General features: G+C 39.5%; 1 protein-coding gene across 7 annotated transcripts in view; it reads left to right on the top strand.

Moving 5' to 3' along the window:
* Positions 1–24,511, top strand: part of LOC136829730 (serine-rich adhesin for platelets-like) — a 62,645-nt gene that overhangs the window by 29,322 nt on the left and 8,812 nt on the right. For 2 of the 7 annotated variants that reach the window (XM_067088539.1, XM_067088536.1), the window contains exons 2-5: positions 7,988–8,053; positions 9,458–9,676; positions 11,728–17,396; positions 21,350–21,415. In XM_067088539.1, coding sequence (XP_066944640.1) covers positions 7,988–8,053; positions 9,458–9,676; positions 11,728–17,396; positions 21,350–21,415 — 6,020 coding nt within the window. Of the gene's footprint in view, positions 1–575; positions 1,300–7,987; positions 8,054–9,457; positions 9,677–11,727; positions 17,397–21,349; positions 21,416–24,511 lie in introns of those variants that run through there. The other 5 variants (XM_067088542.1, XM_067088541.1, XM_067088537.1 and 2 more) reach the window with 4 other exon arrangements.

Here is a 24,511-nt window from a genome sequence, read left to right as displayed (position 1 = left end):
TTCCCGCCATTTACTTTTAATGGCGCCGACACCCGCTGAATTACCTGCGTGACTCGTTATCTCTCACGGAAATGGCCATTGTCGGACACCGGGCATTTAAGGACACTGACGACCTTGCATATTCGAGTGATGCTTTTTCAGTAGAAAGTATCAACGCTTTTGAGTAAATAAGAGACGGAAAACACGCGTTACATAATTACAAAGGAGTCGATCGAAGAACTAATATTGAACTTTGAATGTACTTCTGAGTTAAATGAACGTGCGTGCTGAATGAAAGCGATCGTTGCACACTTTCATTACTTGCAGCTTTGCAGCCGTAGAGTGCATAAATGCTTCCGGATAAGAACAAGAAATGCATAATTGACCGTCACTGCAATGACAAAATGTCCACGTTCTGGGAATCAGATCGTAAGCCGACGAAGGGGCGCAGAATAAGACCGAACAAAATGAGACGCTCATTCTTTAACGTGTTCCCTAGGTGTAAAGTAAGAGAATGGCGTCGAGGGGAAGCACATTGTATGCATAATTGACCGTCGGAGTCATGCATTATACTTTGGCCGAGTCTCCCCTGCGGAAGGTTTTCTATGGCGCGTGCAGGAGCCATCTAGCGGCGAGCGTCAACAAGTCCGCCTGCTTTTATTCGCTTCGTTATACTCAAGGACGAGAAATTTCCCTCCAGTGCGAATTTCTGCCAAAATCCCATGTGTTTGACGGTTGACCAGTGTTAAATGGGTGACAAGAACAATGTTCGCATGGTAAGCGAGCCCCGTCGTGGGCGTGCGGGGCCGAAATAGGCCGGAAAAGGGGCTGAAAAGATGTGGTGTCTGAGTGCGGGGGGGAGTGTGTGTGTGTGTATACCCGGGTCCACCACGGAGCTGCTGCCACCCCGAAGTCCTCTTGTATTGATTAGTTTCTTAGGGCGGCGCTCACGCCTCCTATGGCATGGTGGAAATCATTTCATGATGTCCCTACGGCTCTCCGGGAGGCCAGCAACGGCCGTGGGCGGTTTGTTCGGGTGAAATGAGCCCGGTATGGGCGAGGGGCTGGGCGGCGGTGTAAGCAGCAGCAACCTCGGACAGCAGGAGGCACAGCAGCAGCAGCAGCAGCAGCAGCGACCACCACCACAGCAGCAGCAGTAGGGGCGACAGCATCAGCAGGCAGTCGAGCCATGTGTCCATGTTCCTTGTCCGGGCTCTCGCTCTTCCTATGCCCTCCTCCTTCGTAGCTTCCGACGGGCGTTTGCTCCCCAAGGGCGCCTCCCCTCCGGACTCCGATCTGTGTCCGTTTGGGTGACAAAAGGTTTCCTTCCCCGCTTCTCTCCTCTTGTTTTTCTCTTTTTTTTGTTTTTGTTTTTGCTGACAGTCATCACGTATATGTATATTTTTGGCCATTGCTTTGTTTAGTCGTCCTTTTTGTCACATGAATCTTAATTGGGCCTCCTTATACCCTCGACTCGTGGCCTGGCTGAGATGGACCTACCCTACGGAGGATTTCCACTCCCGAGGGTCGTAGGCAGGGGTTAATTCAGCCCCAAATGGGCTGGATATTTTCTGATGTTTTATTTTTATTTGATACAGAGCTATTTAGGCATAGGGAAAACAGCATAGCCTCTTATAGTTTGTCTGAGGTACTCGTAGGCCTGTTTGTAGGGGCTTTTTTGGGCATTATTTTGTACGCTGCTTATGTTTGCTTTGGCCCTAGAGGTGTGACGAAGGTATTCAGTTCTAGATTGGACCTTAGGCTGGTTGTCTCTCTCTCTCTCTCTCTCTCTCACACACACAAATCTAAAAATATATATAATATACTGTATAGCCTATATACTGTACTGTATATATAGTATATATATATATATATTATTGGTAGGCCAACTTATGCTTATTGCATTAGTAGTTTTCTGGGGTACCCAAAACTATATTTATCCAAGACGCTTATGCCTATTATAAGCTCCAGAAATATGTTAAATACACCAGCCGATATGATTAAGAAGTAACCCACCCCTCGTAGGTGTTTGAATGCCGACAGCCCTTTACAAAACCTGAATGTCGTAACTTGTACTTTGCAAAAACTGAATTTCATAATTTATGGGTATCATCACCTTTGGATAGCTCCACCTCATCCTGACCCATTGCTCTGTTATCCAAACCTTGAACTTTATTGTCATCAGAGCACTATGTTAGAGTAGCCTAAATATCAAGAGGTTAGTCTGGGTGTCGAACATCTTGCTGCCCTCACTGCAGGTTAATTCTCAAGCTAAGCCAAATTTGCTGGTCATATATTTGTATCGAGAGTAATCACATGTGTTTGAGAAGGGGAAAAAATGATTTGATCATGTAGAAATGGGCTTGGGTATTGTTGCTATATACACATTTAAGATTTACAGTAAGCTTTTACGAGATGTCATTCTCTGAGACGCATAGTAGGTTTATTTTATACTGTCATTAAAAACTTTGGTTTAGGTATACTATTTTAATCATTCTTTCAAACAGGCTACGCCCTGTTTTCGTCATGCATTGCTATTCAAAACAGAACTTGCAGTATTATTAAAGATAGGGATAAGGCTATGCTAAAAAGTTAACAGTGCCATTATCTTGAGCATTTACAGTACTGGATAAAAAAAAAACTTGATAAAATGTTCAAAAGGTGAATCTTCTATGGCTACTTCATACCGGCAGGTCTATAGGGAAAATTTATTTTTTTCTTTTAATTTTCCTACCCTTTCAAAGTGACAGATGTCATGTTGCAAAGTTGGGTAGAGGTTTCATTTACAAATATCCTAGGTTCTGCCTTAAACTTTCCATCCATTACCTTTCGGTTTCTTCCCTACAGCTTACCTTGCTCCAGTTTTAACTTGTGATTTAAGAACTACATAATAATTAGATAGTCATTATATAGAAAAATGAAATATCCTTACCAGGTCATCGCACGATTTCAGCGTGACAGCATCGGAAAGGAATGTTTTCTCTGTAAATGGTTTTTCCCATGACAACTAACAGTTTAGCCACAGAACTCAGTAATTAAACCTAACCTTCAGTAATGTAACATTGACAGAACTATGGAGAGTAGCATATTAAAAAATTGTGAAGGTGACCAAACATGCAGGTGGGCTCTTGAAGAAAATTTAAGGAAGATGCGATGACATCCATAGTCGAACGGTATATCTTTCATTTATTAAAAAATCAGTTTAGACCAAATGTAGATGTCAAGTAAGTTTTCAGATACAGTAACTAGGCTATATTATGACATAGCATAGACAGTTACCATAATAACTGCTAAGTTGAGGTGTTGCTACACTCTGTTTCTTAGTACAGTACCGTGCCATTGCTTTGATATTGCAACATGTAGGATAAACATTTATCAAATAATCTTGATCAAAATTATCGTGCGTCATTATATAGTCACATGAGGCACTTCGAGTGATATTGATAATGGTTAAACTAGTTGAAGTTTACCAATTGTTTTCTAGTGTATACAGTGCTGTACATGGGCTACAATAAGTAATCACTTATGATATATAGTTACATTATAATTACATTATTTGTTCATTCAATGGTTGGGCTGTGTTGTCATCAGGTTGTTGAATTGACAGTGCAGTATGTTACATTATGTTACCCCACTTTATTATTCTTCAAGAGCTGCGTCACCTGTTCACATTGACGTCCACGTGTTGCGTCCAAAAGTTTCTTTACATATAGCATTTAAAAAGTTTGGAAGTGTCATTTGAAGAAGTTATATTATATATATTTCACTGTTAATGAAGTTACCATGACGCTCCACTTGAAAAGAAAATATCCCTATCATCAGGAATGGCTTAGATTATCGTAAAGGTTTGAGTAGTGAGGAGGAAAAAGTTAAGTAAGTCATCCCATTTTAATGAGGGATACACAAAAGTTACGGACTCAATAATTAAACACCAATAGTAAAGTTTAGCTGTGTCACCAATACTTGCGCCCAGTTTAGACTCTTGATAGTCCAGTCCTTTATGATGTATTAAATTTGCATCAGAAAACTTGGTTAGTCCTTATCTTATGAATGAATCAGAATATGTATGGAAAGTAGCTTAGAGCAATGCCATCTTTGTATCTTGTTAGTGTTGGGTAATGTCAGAACTGGGGCAGATGGAGAAAGTATAAAAGGTTGGAGAATGTGAATGATTCTTATAAGGCAGTGGCTTCCCTTTCCCCACCAGCCATTACGTTTACAAATTAAACTTAACCCAATAAACCAGTTTGTAATGTAGTAATTTACAACTCTTTACAGTAATGGCTCAACAGTATGGAAGTTTGCAATGTAGGAATATCACAAAGTAACTTTTTTGTGTATATGTTACCTTTTTTATTTTCAAAGCTTTATGCATTACCAGAGTGCCTTGAAAAAAGTTTTTTGCACTTTAGATATTGTAAAGCAAAACCTCAGGTTTGTATGTGACATAGCTCCCCCCTACCCATTTTATTTTCTACCTCAGGAAACATCTCCACTGCCCATGCCAGAAATTACTGGCATGAAACATCCTGTATTCCTTAATATGATTGAAATAGAAACTACTGTACTGTTTAGTGTACTCTCAGGTTACACAATAGGCTTCTATAGCATGTATGGGAAACTTATATACAGCGTAACAATGTTATGTCAGTCTTATTTTTGGAAAACAGTAACTAGTGGTGAAGATGAATGGTATGTTTCATGACTTAATGTGCAGTGTTAGTCCTACCCCCAAGGTAGTTGGCTGCTTGCGTCGTCTTAGTTTAAGGTTCAGCTGCAACCTTTCCAAGAAGGCCAACTTGTTTGGAATGGCATCATGTCATGATTACCATCAGGTGTGCTGTATTGTAAACCACCATTGCTTTGAAAGCCTTCACCTAACTCTTGAAAGATGCCGAAATATTTTTCCAGGATGTTTTTCCAACCGGTGCTTCTGAGATCTGGGATAACAGCCCACATTTTAGGCTGGGTGTACACTTACGTGCATGTGTGGGGATTATTTGAGGATGATAAAGGCTCTTGACTGAGTCAGTGAGCCCCATGGTGGGGTTAGTGCTGTCAGTGCACCTCATGTGATGCAATGTTGGCATTACTAAAAGTTCTTTGCGGTGTCCCTTCGTCTCTAAGCTGCAGCCCCTTTCATTCCTTTTACTGTACCTCCATTCATGTCCTCTTTCTTCCATATTACTTTCCACCCTCTCCTAACAGTTGATTCATATTGCAGCTGCAAGGTTTTCCTCCAGTTGCACCTTTCAAACTTTTTTACTGTCAACGTTTCAACACCAAATGACCTCATAGGCCCTAGTGCTTGGCCTTTGACCCAAATTCAATATTCTGAGTCAGTGTGGAAGGGGAGTGTTTTTCTATCGCTGTGGTTTTCAATATTTTAAGGCAGTAACCCTTCTGCATGGTATATGTATCTTGCAAACTATCATCATAAACTTTTTACATCAGTTTTCCCTTTGTTGGGTTAGATGTGAAGTGAGTTCTCTTTGGTTTCCTGAGCCCTTTGCTTTTTCTCCTTGAACCTGCATGAGGTCTAAATCATCATTATGTCCCTTTAACATGAATCTCTGTGTCTTCATTTAGGTCTTGTCCTGCTAGTTCCATATCTGCTGCTTTTCTGGCTGACTGTTCTGTCCCTTCTCATCAAGTGAAACTGTCTTCATGCCTGAGTCTGTCTATTTTCCAGTTTTGTATCTGGATACCATATCTCTTGACCACTTCCTTTGTTGTATGATCTTTCCACCATACATTGGCCATGAAAATTAACATTCTTCAGTCACACCTTTCCAGAGTGTCCATTTTCCATGTCAGTCCTGTACCTACATTTTTGTGTTGTGGAATATTGCAGCCCTTATGAATGACGCTTAAGTCCGCTCTCTTTGCGAAGGCTTTGATGAAAAGGCTGAGCCTTTGCTTAGTATTGCTCTCTTTCTGCAAAGATATGCTTCTAGTTCTTGCAATTTAGTGCCAGTACCCCCATCACCAGAAAGTGATTTCAGAAGGGAGTTCAACACTGTAAATACTGGACTGTATTTACATTGACAGAGTTTATTACATAGCAAGCTCTTTTTTGTAAGCTTTAGTGTGGGTGTGGTTCGGTTTTATGGCCTTGAGTAGTTACTGACATTTTTTTCATGGTAGCCTAGTTGCCACGTTCAAGAGGATAAAGTGAACTGCATATTTACCATTTTCTTTGCTTGATGCTGAGAAGTTTGGTACGGCAGCTATATAGAGACAGCATAAAACTACTCCAGTTGTAATCCTTTTAACTGGTTTTCGTAACATGGTAAAAGTGTCAGTGTTGTCATGTCCCAGATATTTATAAGTACTAGAGGGAGTGTAATATCAGACTCCTGTTTCATTCTTTAATGATGTTAGTTGCTTCATGAGCCAGACAGGAGAAGGGACCTCTCTTAAGCATTCACGTTCATTTCCATGGTCCGGCTGTACTCTTAGAGGCAAGAGCTCATGTATTTATTTTCAACCAGGAAATGTCATTATTTTAGTCCCACACAGCATACACATGGGTTATAGGCCAGTGCGACTTAAAAATTAGATCATATAAGTATGTCGTTTCTAACCACATGGTTTTTGTTCCGGGTCAAGTATGTTTGCTATAGTGCCCTTTATGGAATACGTTTTTCTTAGATTTTGCTGGTGAAGAATTAAGTAATGCTGTAGGTGAAAGTAAGATGTAAACAAAAAATATTTTAGCTATATTCATGTTGCTCTGTTTTTTTATTATGGATGTTGATACCATGGAAAAAATTTAATTTAATAGACTGGACTTCTTTCATTTCCATGTTCAACATTAGGGTTTAAATACTGTAATCATTTAGTCATCCCTTTTGGTATGGTTTCCACATGGACCTGACCTGCATCTTCCCACCATCCCTCAGGTCATCACTAAAGCTGCTACTTTGGTGGCAGTTTGGGCCCAGCCCATTCTTAAGGAAATTCAGCTCTGCATGAAGATGAACAGTTGGCATGCCATGCTAACTTCTTAATGATGCCACGTAGGTATGGCACAGCAAAGAACTGGGGAATCTTGCTAGTTCTGCATCCTGCCTGTGCTTGGCAAATTTTTATGGCCATCTGGGCAATTTTGGCTTATGTGTAAGCTAAGTTTTCTTATGCTTCATTGTGTCGGATGTGGTTGACACAAATTGAAAATGGCAAAAGCAGGTCCTGATGAAGTACTGTAGGCTACATCAATATGACCTCTACCAGGAAAATTGCGGTAGTCTATACAAGTGTTGAGTCTTTTGTCATCTTTATGAATAACAGCAGGCTCATGATCACCTTAATTGTCAAGCCACTTCAGCCTGCTGAGAGCATAGTTCATTTTCCTCTGTACTGTACAGATGTACTATGTTTTAAGATAATTTTCAAGTTGGATATTTGCAAACATCATTGATACTGTCACATTGACTGTCAAGGAAACCAGATCAAATTCCACCCTTATTGTCTTAATTGTAGTCTTTGGCTCTGGAATTTATCATCTAGACTAAACTGCTAGGGAGGAGGGTAACACCACAGTATCATTTGCCATGCTAAGCAAGAATCTGTTGACTAGCTTGTATTCTTTGAAAATAAATTACAGACTTGAATTTTTTATGATTCAGGATTGGGAATGTTATTAGACCCAATTGAAGGACAACAGTAGTTTGTAATTTTTTTTGTGGTTCAAGTTGGGTCATACCACGTTAGTAGACTCAGTTGAAGAACGATGGCAGTTTGTATGTATGAAAACAAATATTTTAGGATACTGTAGTTGTATTCAGATTTCTTCTATGTAGACTTGCAAATACAGTTTGATTTTGTTTTACTCCGATATTCATACATTGCATTCTTTGATGTTATTCACCTTTTTTTAAATTTTTTCTCCAATTTGGAACTGGTACCTTGGCCTTGCAAAATGCATTATGTGTAACAGCAGTATTTTAATTAGTGTATTTTATTCAATCAAGTGTCCTGACTAATTGCCTCTCTATTTTTTCAGGAGACATAATGGGTGACAGACAGCGTAATTTTGCGCAGTATGCCACAGCTCTAAATCAGTATGCAAGTAAGTTTCATGTCAAGGACTACCTGTTCTGCACACGTCTTTTAATTTGTAAAATTTTCATCTTGACGGAATTGATATACAGTAATGCCTCCAGTTGGAGTTAAGGCGTTTTCAGTGTTATGTTGGTTTTGTTAAAAATTAATGTGAAAAATAGGAATTGACTGACTTCAGTTTATGCATCCTTATGTAGGACAGCAACATATGTTTGAACACTATAAAACAGATTGATAAAAAAGTGCCAAATCATATAAAAACAAATGTTACATAGTTCTGAGTATTGAAATTTATAGTATAAAATCATTTAAAGGTTAAAAATGTTAAGATTATTGTCTTATTCACTTGAAGTTTAGTTGTACAATTGTACAGTCAGCCGTAAAAATACAAAAATCAATAGTAAGGTGCTATTGCATAAAAAAATTAAAAATTCACAAAATAACATACCCCTTCAGTAATGTAATGTACATCTAATAGCAACATTGTGGGGTTGTTTATTAGATTTTGGGACGATTAGGCTGTATTATTTTTGGCTGTGAACCTGTTAGGCCATCACAATTTTAGGCCGTTTGAAGTTTAGGCTGTATGACTTGGCGGAAGCTCTTTGGGACGCCATGTTTAGTACTAGCCCTCTGGGATCAAAGTATTATATACTTTACATCCATTTCGGCCGTTGGCCAGTTTGTATGTCATAGCCTAAATGACTTACAGCCGAAATGACCAGGACCTGTTTATTAGGCTTAATAGGGTGACGAGGTTGTTTTTTAAAGGGTTTATCTGATGTAGTTGCTCTTTTTACTCAAGTCCTGTGTTTTCGAATGAATTAACAACGCAGTGTGAGGTACTACTGTAAGCACTGTTTTTGTAAATTAAACTAAATGTAATTTGACCTTCTAAATTCAGCACATAAATTATTTTAGTTTGCAGTTGGAGATAGATACACGGATCTTTCCTAGATAGTGACAACCAACAAAGTTTGGGGGTCGTTATCTAGGACTAGTATTTCTTGGGGTCATTATCTTTATGATGTTTACAGTCTTTTGTTTATGTTTTTACAGTAATCCCCAACGGGCTTGTACTAAACACACCGCAAAGGTGGATGCACACCGGGTTTAAACCCTTGGGGGTCACTATCTAGGAAAGATCCAGATACACAATTATAGTTTAAAAGGATAAACAATTATAGTTTAGTAGTTAATTTTAACTTAGTCTTATTCCCAATATATTTAGTATTGTGAGAATGAAATTTAGGACAAGAAGATTATATTTTGAAGTTTATCTTTGAAAGCAGTTGGAAAACTTGTTGAAAAAATGTAAGCAAGTTGGTTGTGCAGTTCCCTTTTCATCTGTATAGAAACTGTCTATGGCGTCTTTCTCTCAACAGTATTTTAAGGTGATAAATCTTTGCAGACTTTAACAATGATGGAGAACGAAGTAGCCGGGAGAGGGGAGACGGGGGCCCTGGTTCTGGCCCCGGTGGAAGCAGCAATAGTGGTGCCGGAAGCAGCAGTGGCAGTGGAGGTGCTAGTCATGGGGGGACGGCGTCTGCTGGAAATGCTGCACTGTGGGGCGAGTTGAGTAGGACCCTGCAGTACAACAACTACCCAGGTTTTGGTACAGCATGGCAAGGTGTGTTGCTGCTGCCGTTTTTTTTTTTTTTTTTTTTTTTTTTTTTCCACAGATCAAAAGCTCCTGTCCCTCCCCTTTCTTTTTCTTTTTGTGTCTGTTTCTGAAACTCCAAGATTTCCTTTTGTTAAAAAATCCTTGTCTTATATATTAGCAGCAGGTAGGTGAGTGATGAAAGTACTACCCTCACCAATCTGTAAACCTTTTTGTTTGGCCACCATCAAGTAAAACATCATACTTGTATTGACTTGGAATGAAACTTGGCTATGGTGATAGGTGAGGAGATATAAGTTACCTTAAACAGCAGAGAAGTATCCAAATAATAGGTTTAATGAAAATTTTAATTTTATATAATTATGAAGTCCACCTGTATAAAGCAAAATCTTATAGTGGTTAGGCAGATTGAATGCTTGTGTTAGTCAGTACTCCTATATTGTATTTTACTGTCAACCATCTCCCTAACAGAACTTTTAATAAGTTGCACTTTGTGATGCATTATGTGATGTTCACTAGTCTTATGTTGGATTAAAATGTTTATAATAATATAGTAAACACTTATGATGTGAACCAATGTTAAAGGTTGAAAACCTGTCTTGTGTTCAAAGTCTGAGAGCTTAAGGTTTTCCATAGTTCACAGTGAAACAATTTTATCCAGATTTTACACAATGTACACATTGCTATTTAATGGCTACCCCAAATGATCCAGTCTTGGTGTATGGGTTGCAATACATTATTAACTGTAAAGTGCAATTTGGGTAATTTAATATTTGATCCGTGTTGTGGAGAAAGGTCACTTGATGGCATTTTTTAAATGAGATACTTTCAAAAATATCATTTTATAAGTAATTTACTCAAGAGAAAGCGAGGGGAGCGGCCCAGCAGATTGTCAGTAGATTCAGGCAGAAAGTGCAAAGGACATAATCTAAAGAAGAAAACTCATTACACTTCCCCAAAGGGAAGTTTAATGTAAAGTTGTTGTTGATGGTTAGGGTTAAGTAGTCTGTAATTCCCTCCTTTATAAGAAAACTAATCCTTGGGATGGGCCCAACAAGGACTGAACAGTGGCTTGGTATTTGGATTATCTGTCAGGGAATACAGTCTTTGTAGCTCTAGGATTTACTAGTGATCTGGTTAGAGTCTGTTAATGCTGTTCATAAGAGTTTTCAGCTGAAGTTTTAAAGAAAAAGTACAGTAATTTTATAATAATCTGGCATAGGTTGATGGAGATGGTATAACTTAAGTCAAGCCAAACATTGTCATTGCATATTGGAGCAACTTTATTGATTATCACTTATACAGTTGTCATTTGCTTCATTGATTAGGTTGCATTTCATCATAACCAATCATAAAGAGGGTTATATGCAAATTATATTTCCATGGAAAAAATAGGGTTTTATTTCAAGTAAACATATCCCATCAACGCGTGTTATTAATTTTTGGTACCTTGTCCTCCATTGCTTATGTGCCAAGCTCTTGTACACAAACTTAGGCTTTGAAGCTAAATCGCGTACGCTTGTACCACACCTCGGTGACATGTTAAGATAATCACAGTGCTGAAATACATATTGTTGGGAAATGGTTCACTGTGGTATAGAAAATAGCTCACTGTAATATGCAGATTGGCTTATGGCAGGTTATGTAGTATCAGTAGGATCACTTGATGCTGACTGATGCTTAGGTGTAAGCCATGTGAGTTATTAGATCATGAGCCAACATTAGTATTGCAAATGATCGTACAGGAGGCATGCCAAATTATTGGTATTGCTTTTAGGGTTCTTGCATTTACTGTTTAAGTAATGATAGGCAAGTTACCCCATACTTAATACTGCTTTTCATAATTATGGCAAACAAGTCAGTGTATCAAGGGAAGTCTTTTCAGTAACTTCAGTCAAGCCTTTGGCATTTTGGAATGTACAGGTACCAGGGCTTAAGAGAAATTAATGGGCCGAGTTTACTTTTTTCTTCTAAATTTGAATGTTGAACATTAGACATTGCCAGATGTTTGTTCATTTTAATTACATACATGGCTTATATATTTCCATTTCTGCTTTCAGGAGGTGGAGGTGATATGAGGCTCTATGGCTACGGTGGATATGGAGAAGGACAGGTGGATGGCCGTGGAGAAGGCCGCCCAGAGGGTCGAAGTGAGGGTCGCCGAGTTCCAAGCAAGGGGGAGACGAAGGCTACGCCACCTCTGCCCCCAGGCATGGGAGCAAGCATGGGGTCAGCTTTGGCCTCCCTTCAGCAGCTTGTGGCCAGTGGAGGAGCGGATGCAGCTAATGTTTACAGAAGTTTCTTGGCAGCTCGGCAATATGCTGCTGCAGCCGCTGCCCTCAGTGCCCTTCCAGCTGCGCCTCCACCATCCATAAATCCTGCTGCTCTTCATGCTGCAAGTGCATTGTCTGGCCACCACCAGCAACAACAACAGCATCAGCAGCAGCAGAGAAGACAGCAACAGCAACACCATCAACAGCAGCTGCAACAACAACAACAGGCAGCTGCGTTTGTAGCCGCAGCCACAGCTGGTCTTAATGGAGAAGGGTTAGGAATGCACGGAGCCTCACGCATGCAACAACCTTCTCCGCAGGGAAGGAAGTGCACCCCAGTCCCAGCTGATATCCGACATGACGACCCTCTGCCATCACCAGGTAGGACTCGCTCCCACCCTCCTCCAACAATCAATAACCAGGAGACGGTATGTACTCCTGTGATTGGAAAAGGAAGCTTTGAGCCACCTCCTGGAGTTGGAGATGGTGGCGGCGACATGGGAAGTGATGGCAGGCGAGTGCAGAGTGGCAGTGAGAGTGAGGGCGATCAGAGAATCAGGCACAGACGTAAGCAAGAGCAGCCCAGGCGTCAGAGTGTCATATACCCCGTTGCTATGCAATCTGAGAGTGGAGGTGGAGGAGACTCGAGTTCAGATGATTCTCAGGGTTATGACGTTCTCCTTACTCGGAACGCCGTCGAACACAGAGACTCTCCTCACGATTCCGTGCACAGTAACTCGCCGGTAGACCCAGCTTTACGGCTGTCTCGAGAGACGTTCCCTGCTCAGGGAATGAGTCAGGCTATGAGTCATGCTCTAGCTCATCCTTTCTTGGCAGCTCACCTGAATGCCAGTCAGCTACTGCAGGTAGCTCAGACAACTCCTCCACCCACAAAGCAGGATGTGCCCCCTGCGCCTTCCCCTCATTCTCAAACGCACCAGTTGCAAGTTCGGACAGACCTGCTGGAACCGCATCCAAAGGAAGCAGAGACATCATATCCCTCACAGGACCCTCCGCCTCGCTCCCTCACGCAACCACAGATATCCCTGCCAGAGGTGGACATTCGTAGTGTACGGACCCCTCCTAGTAATGCTTCTTTAGATAGCAATGTTGCACCTGTTAAAAAGAGGAGATGTTCTCCTAGTTATATGGAAAATGACACTGTTGTCAGTGACAGTATGGTGGGAAAGACTAGTGTGAGTGAAGTAAGTTCAAGGAGTGATGGTGGGGGGAGTAATAGTCTATCTAGTACGAGTTATAACCAGACGAGAGAGGAAAGTACTGCACATACTATAAGTCCCAATGTAGAAAGCACCCCTGTAAATGGTCTTAGTGGATCTTGTGAGGCTGTGGAGAAGAATGCTAGTAGTAGTGGTAGTGACAGTCAGTCTTCGTTAAATGTGAGCATGCAAAGTTGTGAAACAGAAAAAGCATTGAATAGAAGTTTAGATAAAAGTGATCAAGATTTTTATAATGGTGATAATGAAATGCTGTACAGTCCTAGAAAGCGAAACAGGAAGAGGAAATCTGAAAGTGAAGCTGTAGTGGAAGTAGAGACCACTGTTATTGAAGGGCAGCTTGATGAGAGTGCAGAGAGTAAAAGGAGAACTAGGCAAAAGAGAGCCATTTCCTACGTTGAAGATGGCACAGACCCAGTGCTGGAGATGAATGAGGATTCTTCTCCTGATGCAACCCCAGTGAAAAAGAAAGGGAGAAGACCAAAGGAAGTTCGTGAAAGGACTGACAGTGAAAGTAATCCCAGTCCTGAGCAGCCACAAATGACTGAAGCTCCAACAAGTCCCCCTGTACTGCCACCCCCACCCCTGCCACCTCCCCAACCATCGTCAGGTCCTCAGGAAGAATCACCACCCAAGTCTATGCATAATTCTCCCCCAAGTAGAGGGCGAGGAAGGGGCCTCTATCGTGGTGCCCCCAGGGGTAGAGGCAGATTGCCAATGACAGCAGATTCCCACGAATTCTCAAGTATCACTGAACCTTTGCACGTTGATACATCTCTTGCCATGGAGCCTGATTTAAGAGTTCCAGGTCCCCCTCCCATAACCCCTTCTTCTTGCAGCCCAGATGTGTATGACTTCAATGACACTGATAGTGATGGTGTAGGTCGAGGGAAGAAGGGCAAGAGAGGGAGAAAGAAGGGATTTAGCCCAAAGAAAAACAATAAGCAGTCTCCCGTGGAAGCAGCGAAAGCCAATATTAGTCCTAGATCTCGTGATACAATGGTAAAATCTCCTAAGTCACCCAAGTTTTTTTCAAGCTCTCGGAGCCCAGTGTCAGACCGTAACAAGGAATGGCTCCGAGGAGTATCTCCTCCTGTTCGAGACTTATCAAAAAGTTTGTCAGAGGTTTCTTGCAATGAAGGTGGCACTTACAACCATGCACCTTCCCTTGATGGTAAATCATCTGATGTTTTACAGAATTCTGAGAGTTGTGATAGTTTGACCACTGATAATGCAAAATTAGATGTTAATGTTACTTCTCCACGTAGAAGTACCCGTAGAGTTAAGCCTCGAGAGATGGACTCCTCGTTGTTGGATGTCAAAGGAGATGACTCCTCTGATGTGAGTCTTCAGTCACTCCCCAGTAATTCAAAACTTAACACTTCGTTCTCAGGGTCTATCCTAAACAATGCACAAAATTCGGAAGAGAAGATTGAAAAAGATGAGTCGCCCTCACGTGGGTCAGACGTAGCTGATGGTTCTCCAAGCAGTCGTGTACGAAGAAGAGGAAGGAGACCTTTAGATCAAAGTGACATGATGGCTGGTCAGGCTTTGAACAGTGAAATTGATAATGTTTCAACCCCAGAGAAAAGTCTTCCCACTAGTGTGGACTCTGCAATAACAGATGATGGACACACGAAAGTTTCAGACAGTATTAGTGTTGATGAGAAATGTAATTCTGTTCCCCCTGTCAAGAAGGGGAGGCGAGGAAGACCACGCAAAGGTATAAAAGTGGAGAGCCCAGGAGCAGCTGCTAAGGGTAAGGGGAAGGGGAGGGGCAAGAAACGTAAGAGAAAATTCACACCCTTTCCAAAGGGGACTAAAAAGAAACTATTTGTTGGTGGCAATGAAACTAATGAGCTTCCAGAAGAAACCAGTCAGTATCAGTCAGTACCTGAAGATGATGTTTATGATGATGCTGAAGATTCAGCCGAGAACGATATACAGGAGGTCAGTTCATGTGATGTAGAGAGTACCTCCGAAGAGAAAACTGGAGCATTGCATCTTACCAACGATGCTTTGAAACCTGAGGGTTCGTTGCTTCAGACCAAACCAAACAAAGTAACAGATGTGAGTTCTTTAAGTAATGAAAAGTCATCTAGTTCCTGTGATGTCCCACAAAATGAGATGGTCTTGAAATCCTCAGATACACCAGAGTCTGTTGGGGAAACTTTAACTGTGATAGCACAAATGGAGGAAGCAGAATCTCGTGTCAAGAGGTTACGAGGAAGAAGGACAAGCGCCAAGCAAGACGGTAAGGCAGAGTCTGAGCTGATGAAACCGAAAGAGGAAGAACTTGATACAAATGAAGTTATAAAAGGCTCCAAACATGAGCCAGATGTGGAAGAATGTATCCCAAAGGAGAAACCTTCTATACAAACTGCCAGTGTAGAAGTCAACGAATCTGTTCCTGATAAACAAGAAAACAAGGAAACTCGCCAAAGTCCAACTTTAAAAACGCTTGTTGACAGTAAGTCTGTTACCCCAAACAAAAGTGCAATCTCAGGTATCCAGGACAAATGCAAAGTTGACGGGATGTCACTGCCTTACCTTAGGAGGAAAGGGCCAGATTTTGAGAAGGAGTCCTTTGGAAGTCAGTTCAAAGCATTCGTAGAGAATGATAAATCTTTAGAAACACAGGAATATACAAATAATGAATTTCCAGAGCATAAAGATATGCAAAATTCCAGAAGGGATCATAGTAGCTCCTCTGGAACTGGAAGTGATGCAGCTGAAGGCATTACAGTACCTGTTGCAGCAGAGGTTAAGAATTTTGGCGATCAGGTGCCTTCAGAAAGTCAGATAATTGGGGCAAAGCCAGTTGAAATTCAAAAGGCTGTTGTCAGGCAAGTAGAGGCAGAAGTCAAGGTGCATTGCTCTCAGTCTGAAAAGTCTGAAATTGACTCCAAGGAAAATTTGAAAGGAACATCTGTTGAGCAAGACACTAAGGCAGATTGTGAGGAAAAGCCCACTCTTCAGGATCTGGGATCCATGTCTGGTGAGAAGAAGCCCGATACTGAGAACTCTCTAGTACCCATAAGTAGCAATTCACAACCTGTAATAAAAGAAGATGATACCTCCAAAAATTCTGTTCCTGGTATTCCTTCGGACATGTTACTAGATGTTCCAGAGGCCTCGGCCAACATACCGCTCCCTCCTCCAGATGCGATGGAGGTCCCTCAAGGCACAGATATGGATGTAGATGCAGAGACAGTTGAAAATATTGCAAAATTTTTAGAGGAGACAGCTTCCACTATACCTGGTGCTACCGAAGAGAATTACAATGAGAAACGTCCTAAGCGCTCGTCACGTCCCCCAAGGAACATGGATGATAATGAGATGAATGATCTGTTGATGTTACTCAACATGGAAGATGAAGAAAGTGAAGATGAAGATTACGTACCCAAGGACCTTGAAAACTTGGATAGCACTGCTGAGAGTGATGATGGAGTAGATAGTGATGGAAATGATGATGACGACGATGATGATGAAAGCGGTGCAGACTATGAAAGTGAGGGTCGTGGTGGTAGTACACTGAGTAATTTCCTGGAATTGGCAGGTGATGCGGGTGGTGATAATGACAAGGTGCCAAGTAGTTTCAAACATGGAAAAGGTTCCGCTGCCAAATCAAAGGGACTCAAAAATGGGAAGGGCAAGAAATACAAGAATGACACTTCCAGTGCCAAGAAAGGAAAGGTGAAAGGAAAAGTGAAGTACAATAGCAAAGGGAGACATGATGATGATGTGAAGAGGAAGGGGGATGATGGGAAGAAAAAGGGTGAGGGTGAGAGAAAGGGTCCGTACATTCGGGTTGATCCAAGTACATCGGGAGAGGTCATTGTTAATACTCCTTACCGTGATGAAGAGGAGCAGGACAAACAGGTGCGGAAGTTGAACATTCAGTTTTACTGTAAAATTGAAGCCAAACAGAAGACTGCGAAGGTTGGTTACAATAGTACGCTTCATAACAATTACGATGCATTTTCCAAAGATACCACCTGGTTCTGCTCTTTCTGCAAAAACTACAGCCATACGTGGAAATTAGGTGATCTCTTTGGACCATATTTCATTGAGGGGTTGACATTGCGTAAGAAGAAGTACCCCAAAGTAATTGAAGGCCAAGTTGTTGAATCTACATCTCCAAATGAGGTTGGTAGATTCAAGAAACGTCCTCCAAGACGAGAATCCACTTCAGACGTTCCTGGAGAGTCTAAAAAGGTAAGGCTGATTCAGTTGTTTGAGAATATATACTGTATTAATCTTTTTACAAAACTGCTTGATCATTGCCACTCCACTATTAGCTTATTGGAACTAATAACAAGAGAAAATTGTAGAGTTGATGAATTTACCCTTTGTCACTGATTGCTTGATTTTGATTGTCTCACAGACTTCGTGTTCTTCTAGTTTTGTTCCACAGTTTTCTGTTCTTTTCTTTTCTCTCACGTTGGCAGGAGTTCATTCTCCAAGCTTCTTTTGTGTCAGTATTCTTAAGCCTAAAGTTAATATAAGAGCTGTAACCACCAAATGGTGTTTAGCTATTTTTAAGGGGAGTTCATGTAAAAGAAATGGAACTTTATTTTACGGGAACTTAGGCATTCAAATGGCAAAACAGTTATGAAGTGGAAAAGATGTTTTCGGGATAAATTTTATACTTGAGGATTTTTCGATGTGTAGGTTTTCCCTATCGTTACCACTGTTCTTCATGGCTTAAAGTGCTCCATTTGTCACACGTTTCTCTAGTACTAAAAGTTTCCTTTTAGCCCCAGGGAGCATAATTTTTTTGCTTCCCTTCATCTTCTGTGTAAGGGGTTACTGACTGCTCCAGATTCTGTTGATGTCCCCCTTTTTCTTAGTCTTTTGATATCTCCCTACTTGGCAGTTCAGCTTCTTTAATTTTGTCCTGCTACAATTTTCATTTAACATTTAGGGACTGGACGTTTGGTCCAGCTCCGGCGTATTTGTAAGTTAGATAGTCTATTCCTAACATTTACAGCCACTGGTGAAAATGCATAGGATTTTATTTTTAAAAAGATGAAAAGCTCTTAAAATATTTACATTACTACAGAAGGAACAAAAATGATACTGAAGTCAAAATTCAAGGGCAACCCTATTTTGAATGAATTGAAAATGCAATACAAAATTTTTCTGATTTTTTTTTTTTTTGTCAGGAATTTAAAAAAATGATAATGCACAACAGACTGATTGATAGTGCTGCACAACTGTTGTAATTAAAAACGTTTCAACTTCTGCTGCTAACCAGTTACTAACTTGGAAGCAAATTTCTTTTGATTAGATTTTGTCAAAAGCTTCAACATTCCAAATTTATAATTAGGGTTAAACTTATGATCACACAATGGTAACGTGTTGCCTGGTTAAACAATATTTCACATAGGCTAGATTATCTGTTCAATACCTAAAGTATTGCTGAGTTTTGTAAGTTTGCAGCCCATCTTGAGCTCGTCATCTAACAGGTCTTCAGTTGTGGATTTGAGGATTCTTTTGAAAATTTTAATGTTTTTCGCACCTAATATGTATTATTTGATGCTGTGTGAAACCAAAGCTACACGTTTCAGTCATCTCTATTTCACTCTTTGATCTTTTAAACTTATTCAGTATTGACCTTTTCCTCTGATTTGATTGTTTTTAATACCTTGTCATCTGCGTATAGGAATTCCCCAAGGGCCTACCGTTTTGCATTTCTTAGTAGGTTCCTCCATTACTGGGATGAATAGAAAAGGACGCTTCGTGCCGATCCTTGACGTGACATCACCACTTACTTTAAATAATTTTTAATGTGCCTGCCACGGTCTTCACTCTGATTCTTTCTCATGTAGAACCAAACTGCAATTACTCCTCTTGAGATGAAATCGTACTGTGTATTACAATGGTACTTTACAAGGGTAATGAGGGTGTAGGAGGTGATCACAGGAAGAGTGTGTACAGGATAACTTTTTCTGTATAAAGTAGAATAAAAAATGTTCCTAATTATCACAGTACTGTTGTGGTGACGACAGTGGATCTTGAAACGGGGTTATGACTTGGTCTACTCTTACGTCCCACACTTACACATTACTAAGTAGCTCTCTCCCCTCTTAGTTTGCTCACTTTGTTTTGTTAAAAACTGTCCATTTACCCTGCCTGAATTTACTTGACAGCAGACACTGCCCAGTATCCAGTGAGCTCTGATAATGGAGGCCTTTTAATGTGAATTTCCACTGCACTAGTAATATTGTTTGTAAAAGTCTTACCTAAGAACTTAAGGAATTAGTAAAAGTCTTACCTAAGAACTTAGGGAATTTGCTAAAGTCAAGCTCAGTTGCATATGTTTTTAACAAACTTTTATATGACGCATTTTAACATTTTGACTTCTTTAAGAATTGAAAGTAAGAATATGGAGGTAATGGATTTTTTGTGTTAAATGAGGACAGACCTAACTCATATGCCAGTTGAGATCATAGACCTTAGGAAGAACAGGAAGGCTGATTAGAGTGGTTTAAGAGGTTCTAGTCATAACCTCTAAAATAATCTACATTACCCCCAGTTGTGGGCCATTTCACGTGCTAATTATGTACGGGTAATGCAGCAGTGTTATATGCTATTTCTTAATGTTTGTATAGACTTGATAGTAATGAAAATGAAGTTAGCGTTCATAGAAACATTTTTTCTGTCCTCTTTTATGTGTGAAGGGACATTGTAGAAAATGGAGTCACAAAACTTATGTGAATTTTGTCGTAATGGAAACTAACATCATTTACTCATACTTTCACTGTTTGGGTTCCAAGGCCTGACTGACAGACACCTCTTTGTAAGGCCATCTAAATGCATGGGAAGAAGAGCTGGGTTTTGTATTTAGTTACTTTGGGTTTTTATGTAGCCTTTTGAAGATAATTGTAAAAACAATTACTGCATTTTATGTAGCCTTTTGAAGATAATTGTGAAAACAATTACTGCTTTTAATTTAACCATTTCATGTAAGTAGAGAAGCAGTAACGTTTTCTCAATTCTGTTATTAAATCTTGAATTATAACAGTAAAAGTTGATTGGCAAGTACATAAATCTAATTTGCAAAATATTGAGAGTATTCATTATTTTTTGCGATTGAAGCATAAAGTTGAAAATGTAACTGAAGATATGCATGATAAGATATGCATAAAGTCTAATTAACTCTTGAGTGTTTACTTGAAATGTCAAATAAGTGTCTGCAGAAGGAAATGTAATGCACCATGCTAGGTAATTGAGGCACTGGTCTTTTTTTTTTTTTTGTAATCACATGAAGAAAAAAGTGTGTGCATGGGGGTATTATATTCTGATTCAAAACACATTTAAAGCTTTTACATATGTAGATTATGAATATGTCTTGATATGCTGCTAAGAAAATAAGTTCCCTTTTGTAGTCTTACGTCATTATTAAAGTCAGTGTAACCAGGTTTGACCAGTAAATTAAAAAAAGTCAGAATACAGGACTATCTCAAATCAGAAATCAAGGATGTTGATAGTATGAGTTTGAATAGAGAGAAGGATTGTGTTTTTGGTGTCTATAAGGCTCTCTCTAAGGCATTCTGTGAAAGGCAGCCATCTCCATGGGATATTGGAATGAATTTGAAAACTATTATGTTCCTCATTGGTACAGTGTCTGATCTGTCCATGCCAGATAAAGATACCGTGTAGATGATGTTAATTTACCATATATATTAGTACATTGATTGGTCACTTCTTATGTTATATATGCAGAGCTTACTCATGTAATAATGGAACTAACCCCCAATTTTCTTCTTATATATTCTTGAAATCATATATATTTTAAATTGAGACAGTGCAGTACTTTTTTGAAAATTCTTGAAAATGATAAGATTTTGTGTTATTGTAGTGTACTGTCATAGTTTTTATGAAAGGCAGAGAATTAACCATGTTATAGAGGTGTAGCGTTATGAATTTTGAGATATGTAAATAAGAATTTTGTTTCTGATTTGATACTGACCCTTGAAATTCATCACCGGATTGCCTCATTATATTTTGCTCCACATACGCCTTGATTCGGAGGTTCCTTTACAATATGCGTAACAGTTGCCGTAGTGGCTATTCTGCGATGTATAAGCTTTAAATGTGTTAGTGCGAGGTAGGTAAGAACTCTGTTCCTGGCTCTGATTCTCTGTGGGATGTCTTTTGACCAGTTGGAACTTGGAGGATGCTCCCCACCGTGGAGATTCGTCCCAGCAGCAACTCCCGCTCGGATGCTGGTAAGATCTCCTCTGGGTCTGTTAATGCATGATTGTAAACCGCCTTCATTTCATGACTTGCATGGTTGTTCCTAGTACTTGTACTCATATGTAGATGTTTTCTTTGTTCCTGTAGTTTTTATTTTTTTATTTGTCATGCATCATATCTACATTTTCTGCTCTGCTTTGTAATTCAGAATAACTCTTTTGGCACGTTTAATACTCTCATTAGATGTCCTGGGCTTTATTTTACAGTTATAACCAATGTTTCAAGTGCTCATAAAGTGAACTCCTTTGTTACTTGTTGGAAGATTGGTTGTTACAGCATGTGCACTTAGTAGCTTAAGCCATGCTGATGTTTGGAAAAAAAATTATGTGGAACAGTATTACCATACAATAAGTGCAAGAGGACATATTGAAAATGCATTGTATATTGTATTTAAGTTGGTTATATTTCAAAGCCTCGATGGTTGTCTCAAAATAATTCAGCAGTCGCTTGTTACTGGCGATATTGCATTTGAAAAAGATGCTCAGGTATTTTATGTTTTTCTGTCTAGGTAAAACAAGTCAGTGTCCTGATTGTTAGGATTTTTTTTATTTTGTACTTGGGTGTAGTACAATAATGGGTGTGTTTTGAAGATAAATAGGACTGATTTTAAATATTTCTTATGTCTAGAGACACACATTAAGGAAATGGAGATCTCTGTCACCTCAAGTATCCATGTATGTTCTGTTATCCTGTTGTCATTAATCTTGCCTGGTATGGAACTTCAAGCATGGATGAACAAACCCTGTCCTTTGTATCCACATTCTGTGGGTTCTTTTCTGATGTTGGGGAGACAAGATTACCACAGCAGCCAGATCTAGTGTGGCCATTTGGAAAGAAAGGTTTAACTTAGTTTTTGGGTATTTAAGTGGTGGTCTTTCTCCGTAAATTGTTTTGTGCAAAGTTATAAGGCATAGTAGATAGCAGAGCATTGTGAGTTAGAGGTCTGGGGAACAGGCACACTCATGTCACAGAATTTTCAAAGGAGACCACCTTCCTGTTGACAAGATGGCCACAGTAGTCCTTGGCATGAGCAAGAGAAAGATTCTTGATGTAGGTAGTTTGGCTCCATGGAAAATTTGAGGGACGAGTTGAATGCGTTTCGGGATGTTTCCAGAAATGGGTAACTGGATATCTTTAATGGTCAAATTGCTTGCTATGGGTTATTTGGGTTGCTTAACATTCCTTTTAGGTTATCCCAGGCACTGCATTTAGTTGCCTTACCATGCCTTAGTTTTCTCAAGCCCTTGGCTCTGACACAACCTCACTGCCATGTTCATTTACATTCTTCAGATGGTGTTCCCCTACTCAAGTTACACTTTAGCACACTTTCCTTTGTTTTTATTTACCATCTTTATTAATTACCAATATTTTTTTAATTTAGGCATTATTTGGTACTAGGTTTATTGTTTTTTTATCTTCTAAGGTAAATATTATGTTCATATTCCCATCTTGCCCTCCTAGCACTGCCATGTTATCAGATATGGGCATTCTGACCTGCGGATGCTTGCTCTTCCAGTTCATGGCCATTTGGCTTGTCCTGTAACACATGCTCTTTATTAATAATATTCCAGAGACAGAAATCTACTGATTAACTGACCTCTCCAGTAATGCTTCATACCTAACTATGATACTTTGTTTAGCACAGTACTATGTAATAAACTATGGACAGTACAGTATTTTTTCTGTTTATTCCACCCTTTTCTTTTTCACCGCGAATCTTTCAGGAAGGGGAAAGATTCTTGCACCCATAAGCTTAGTCTTCGTATATTGCTAGGATTTCATTGGTCATTGGTTATCGAATCTTTTGAAAGCAGTCAACAACAATATAGGATGTTATCTTAGTGATTCATTCTTGTGACCTAATTAATTGAAGATTATCTCTGGGTTTCTATTAGTTTTTTAACAGTTGTGGATGAACATGAAACAACAGTTGGGGACAGTGTTTTGATCATTTAGTTGGTGGCTGCCTCCTTTGCATTGGCAGGTAGATAATTGGTGAAAATAGGCATTTTGTTGAAGTTTCATAAATCATCAATACAAGAATGAATCCTAATAGATTTTTAATTAGGTATTTTATGTAAAAGAAAATGAAGTGTATTTACAGACGAGAGAACCTTTCTAAGCATTTTAAATATCTAGAGTGGTGCTATCCAATTTTGTATGTGGTGAATGATTGTGACTTCGTTGTTGTAGTTGAGTATGGTACTGTTTACCGATAGTGTTGAACACCTAGCCATATTCAAGTACAGAGAGGCACTATATAACTGTCAGGTGATATTAGATATCATTCATAATATATATATACATATGTAAATATATGTTCAATTTATGGTGTTACCTTGTTTTACTGTATTTCAGTACCATGCATTGTGTAACTGCTTTGGACAAATTTGTGTTAGTGGTCATTTTATGTTGGTCTGTTCTGTTTGATGAAAGAGACATAATAATCCCAGAACTGTTTTGGGACATGTTGCCAAAGTTCATTATGCTTAAGATATATACAGTAGTGTGTATATATAATACTGTATTCAAACATAGACCTGCACCATATGTCATGTTTAGATTTCTCTGATATATGTGAATTGATGTTGCAAAAAACCTTTGCAAACAATTTTTATTTATTTTTTGTTATGCAAATAAGGCTTTTAGTTCTGTTATTCTTAGCTTGTTTATAATTGAAGGTAGTAAACATGACTGCTTATTTTGCTTTTTAGTTTTGCAGTACAGTATTTCAAAATTTACTAGAGTAACTTGGGATTACAGTACATAATTTTTGAAAGTCTTAAATCAGCTCCTTTGATGAATAGTGACCTTAATGATGGTTGCTCAGATTTGTGGTATTGTTATGGAAGTACTGTACCTTGTGTCAGTGGACCCTAACATGAGGGATTGTGCTTTATAACACCTCTACTGCTCTAGGAGGGAAATCTCATACACATAGTGAGTGCGGTTACAAATAATTGTGCTGAAATACTTTTCTGACAATCTGGTGTGTTTCAAAGATGCCACTTCATCCTGTTCAGTGCATAACTAACTGATAAGCCCACTCTAATAACAAACATTTGGAA

The sequence above is a fragment of the Macrobrachium rosenbergii genome, chromosome 45 (assembly GCF_040412425.1).
Source record: "Macrobrachium rosenbergii isolate ZJJX-2024 chromosome 45, ASM4041242v1, whole genome shotgun sequence".
In the NCBI taxonomy this organism is placed as follows: domain Eukaryota; kingdom Metazoa; phylum Arthropoda; class Malacostraca; order Decapoda; family Palaemonidae; genus Macrobrachium; species Macrobrachium rosenbergii.
Note: the sequence above shows the minus strand (reverse complement) of the source record. Positions and strands in the feature narration are given on the sequence as shown.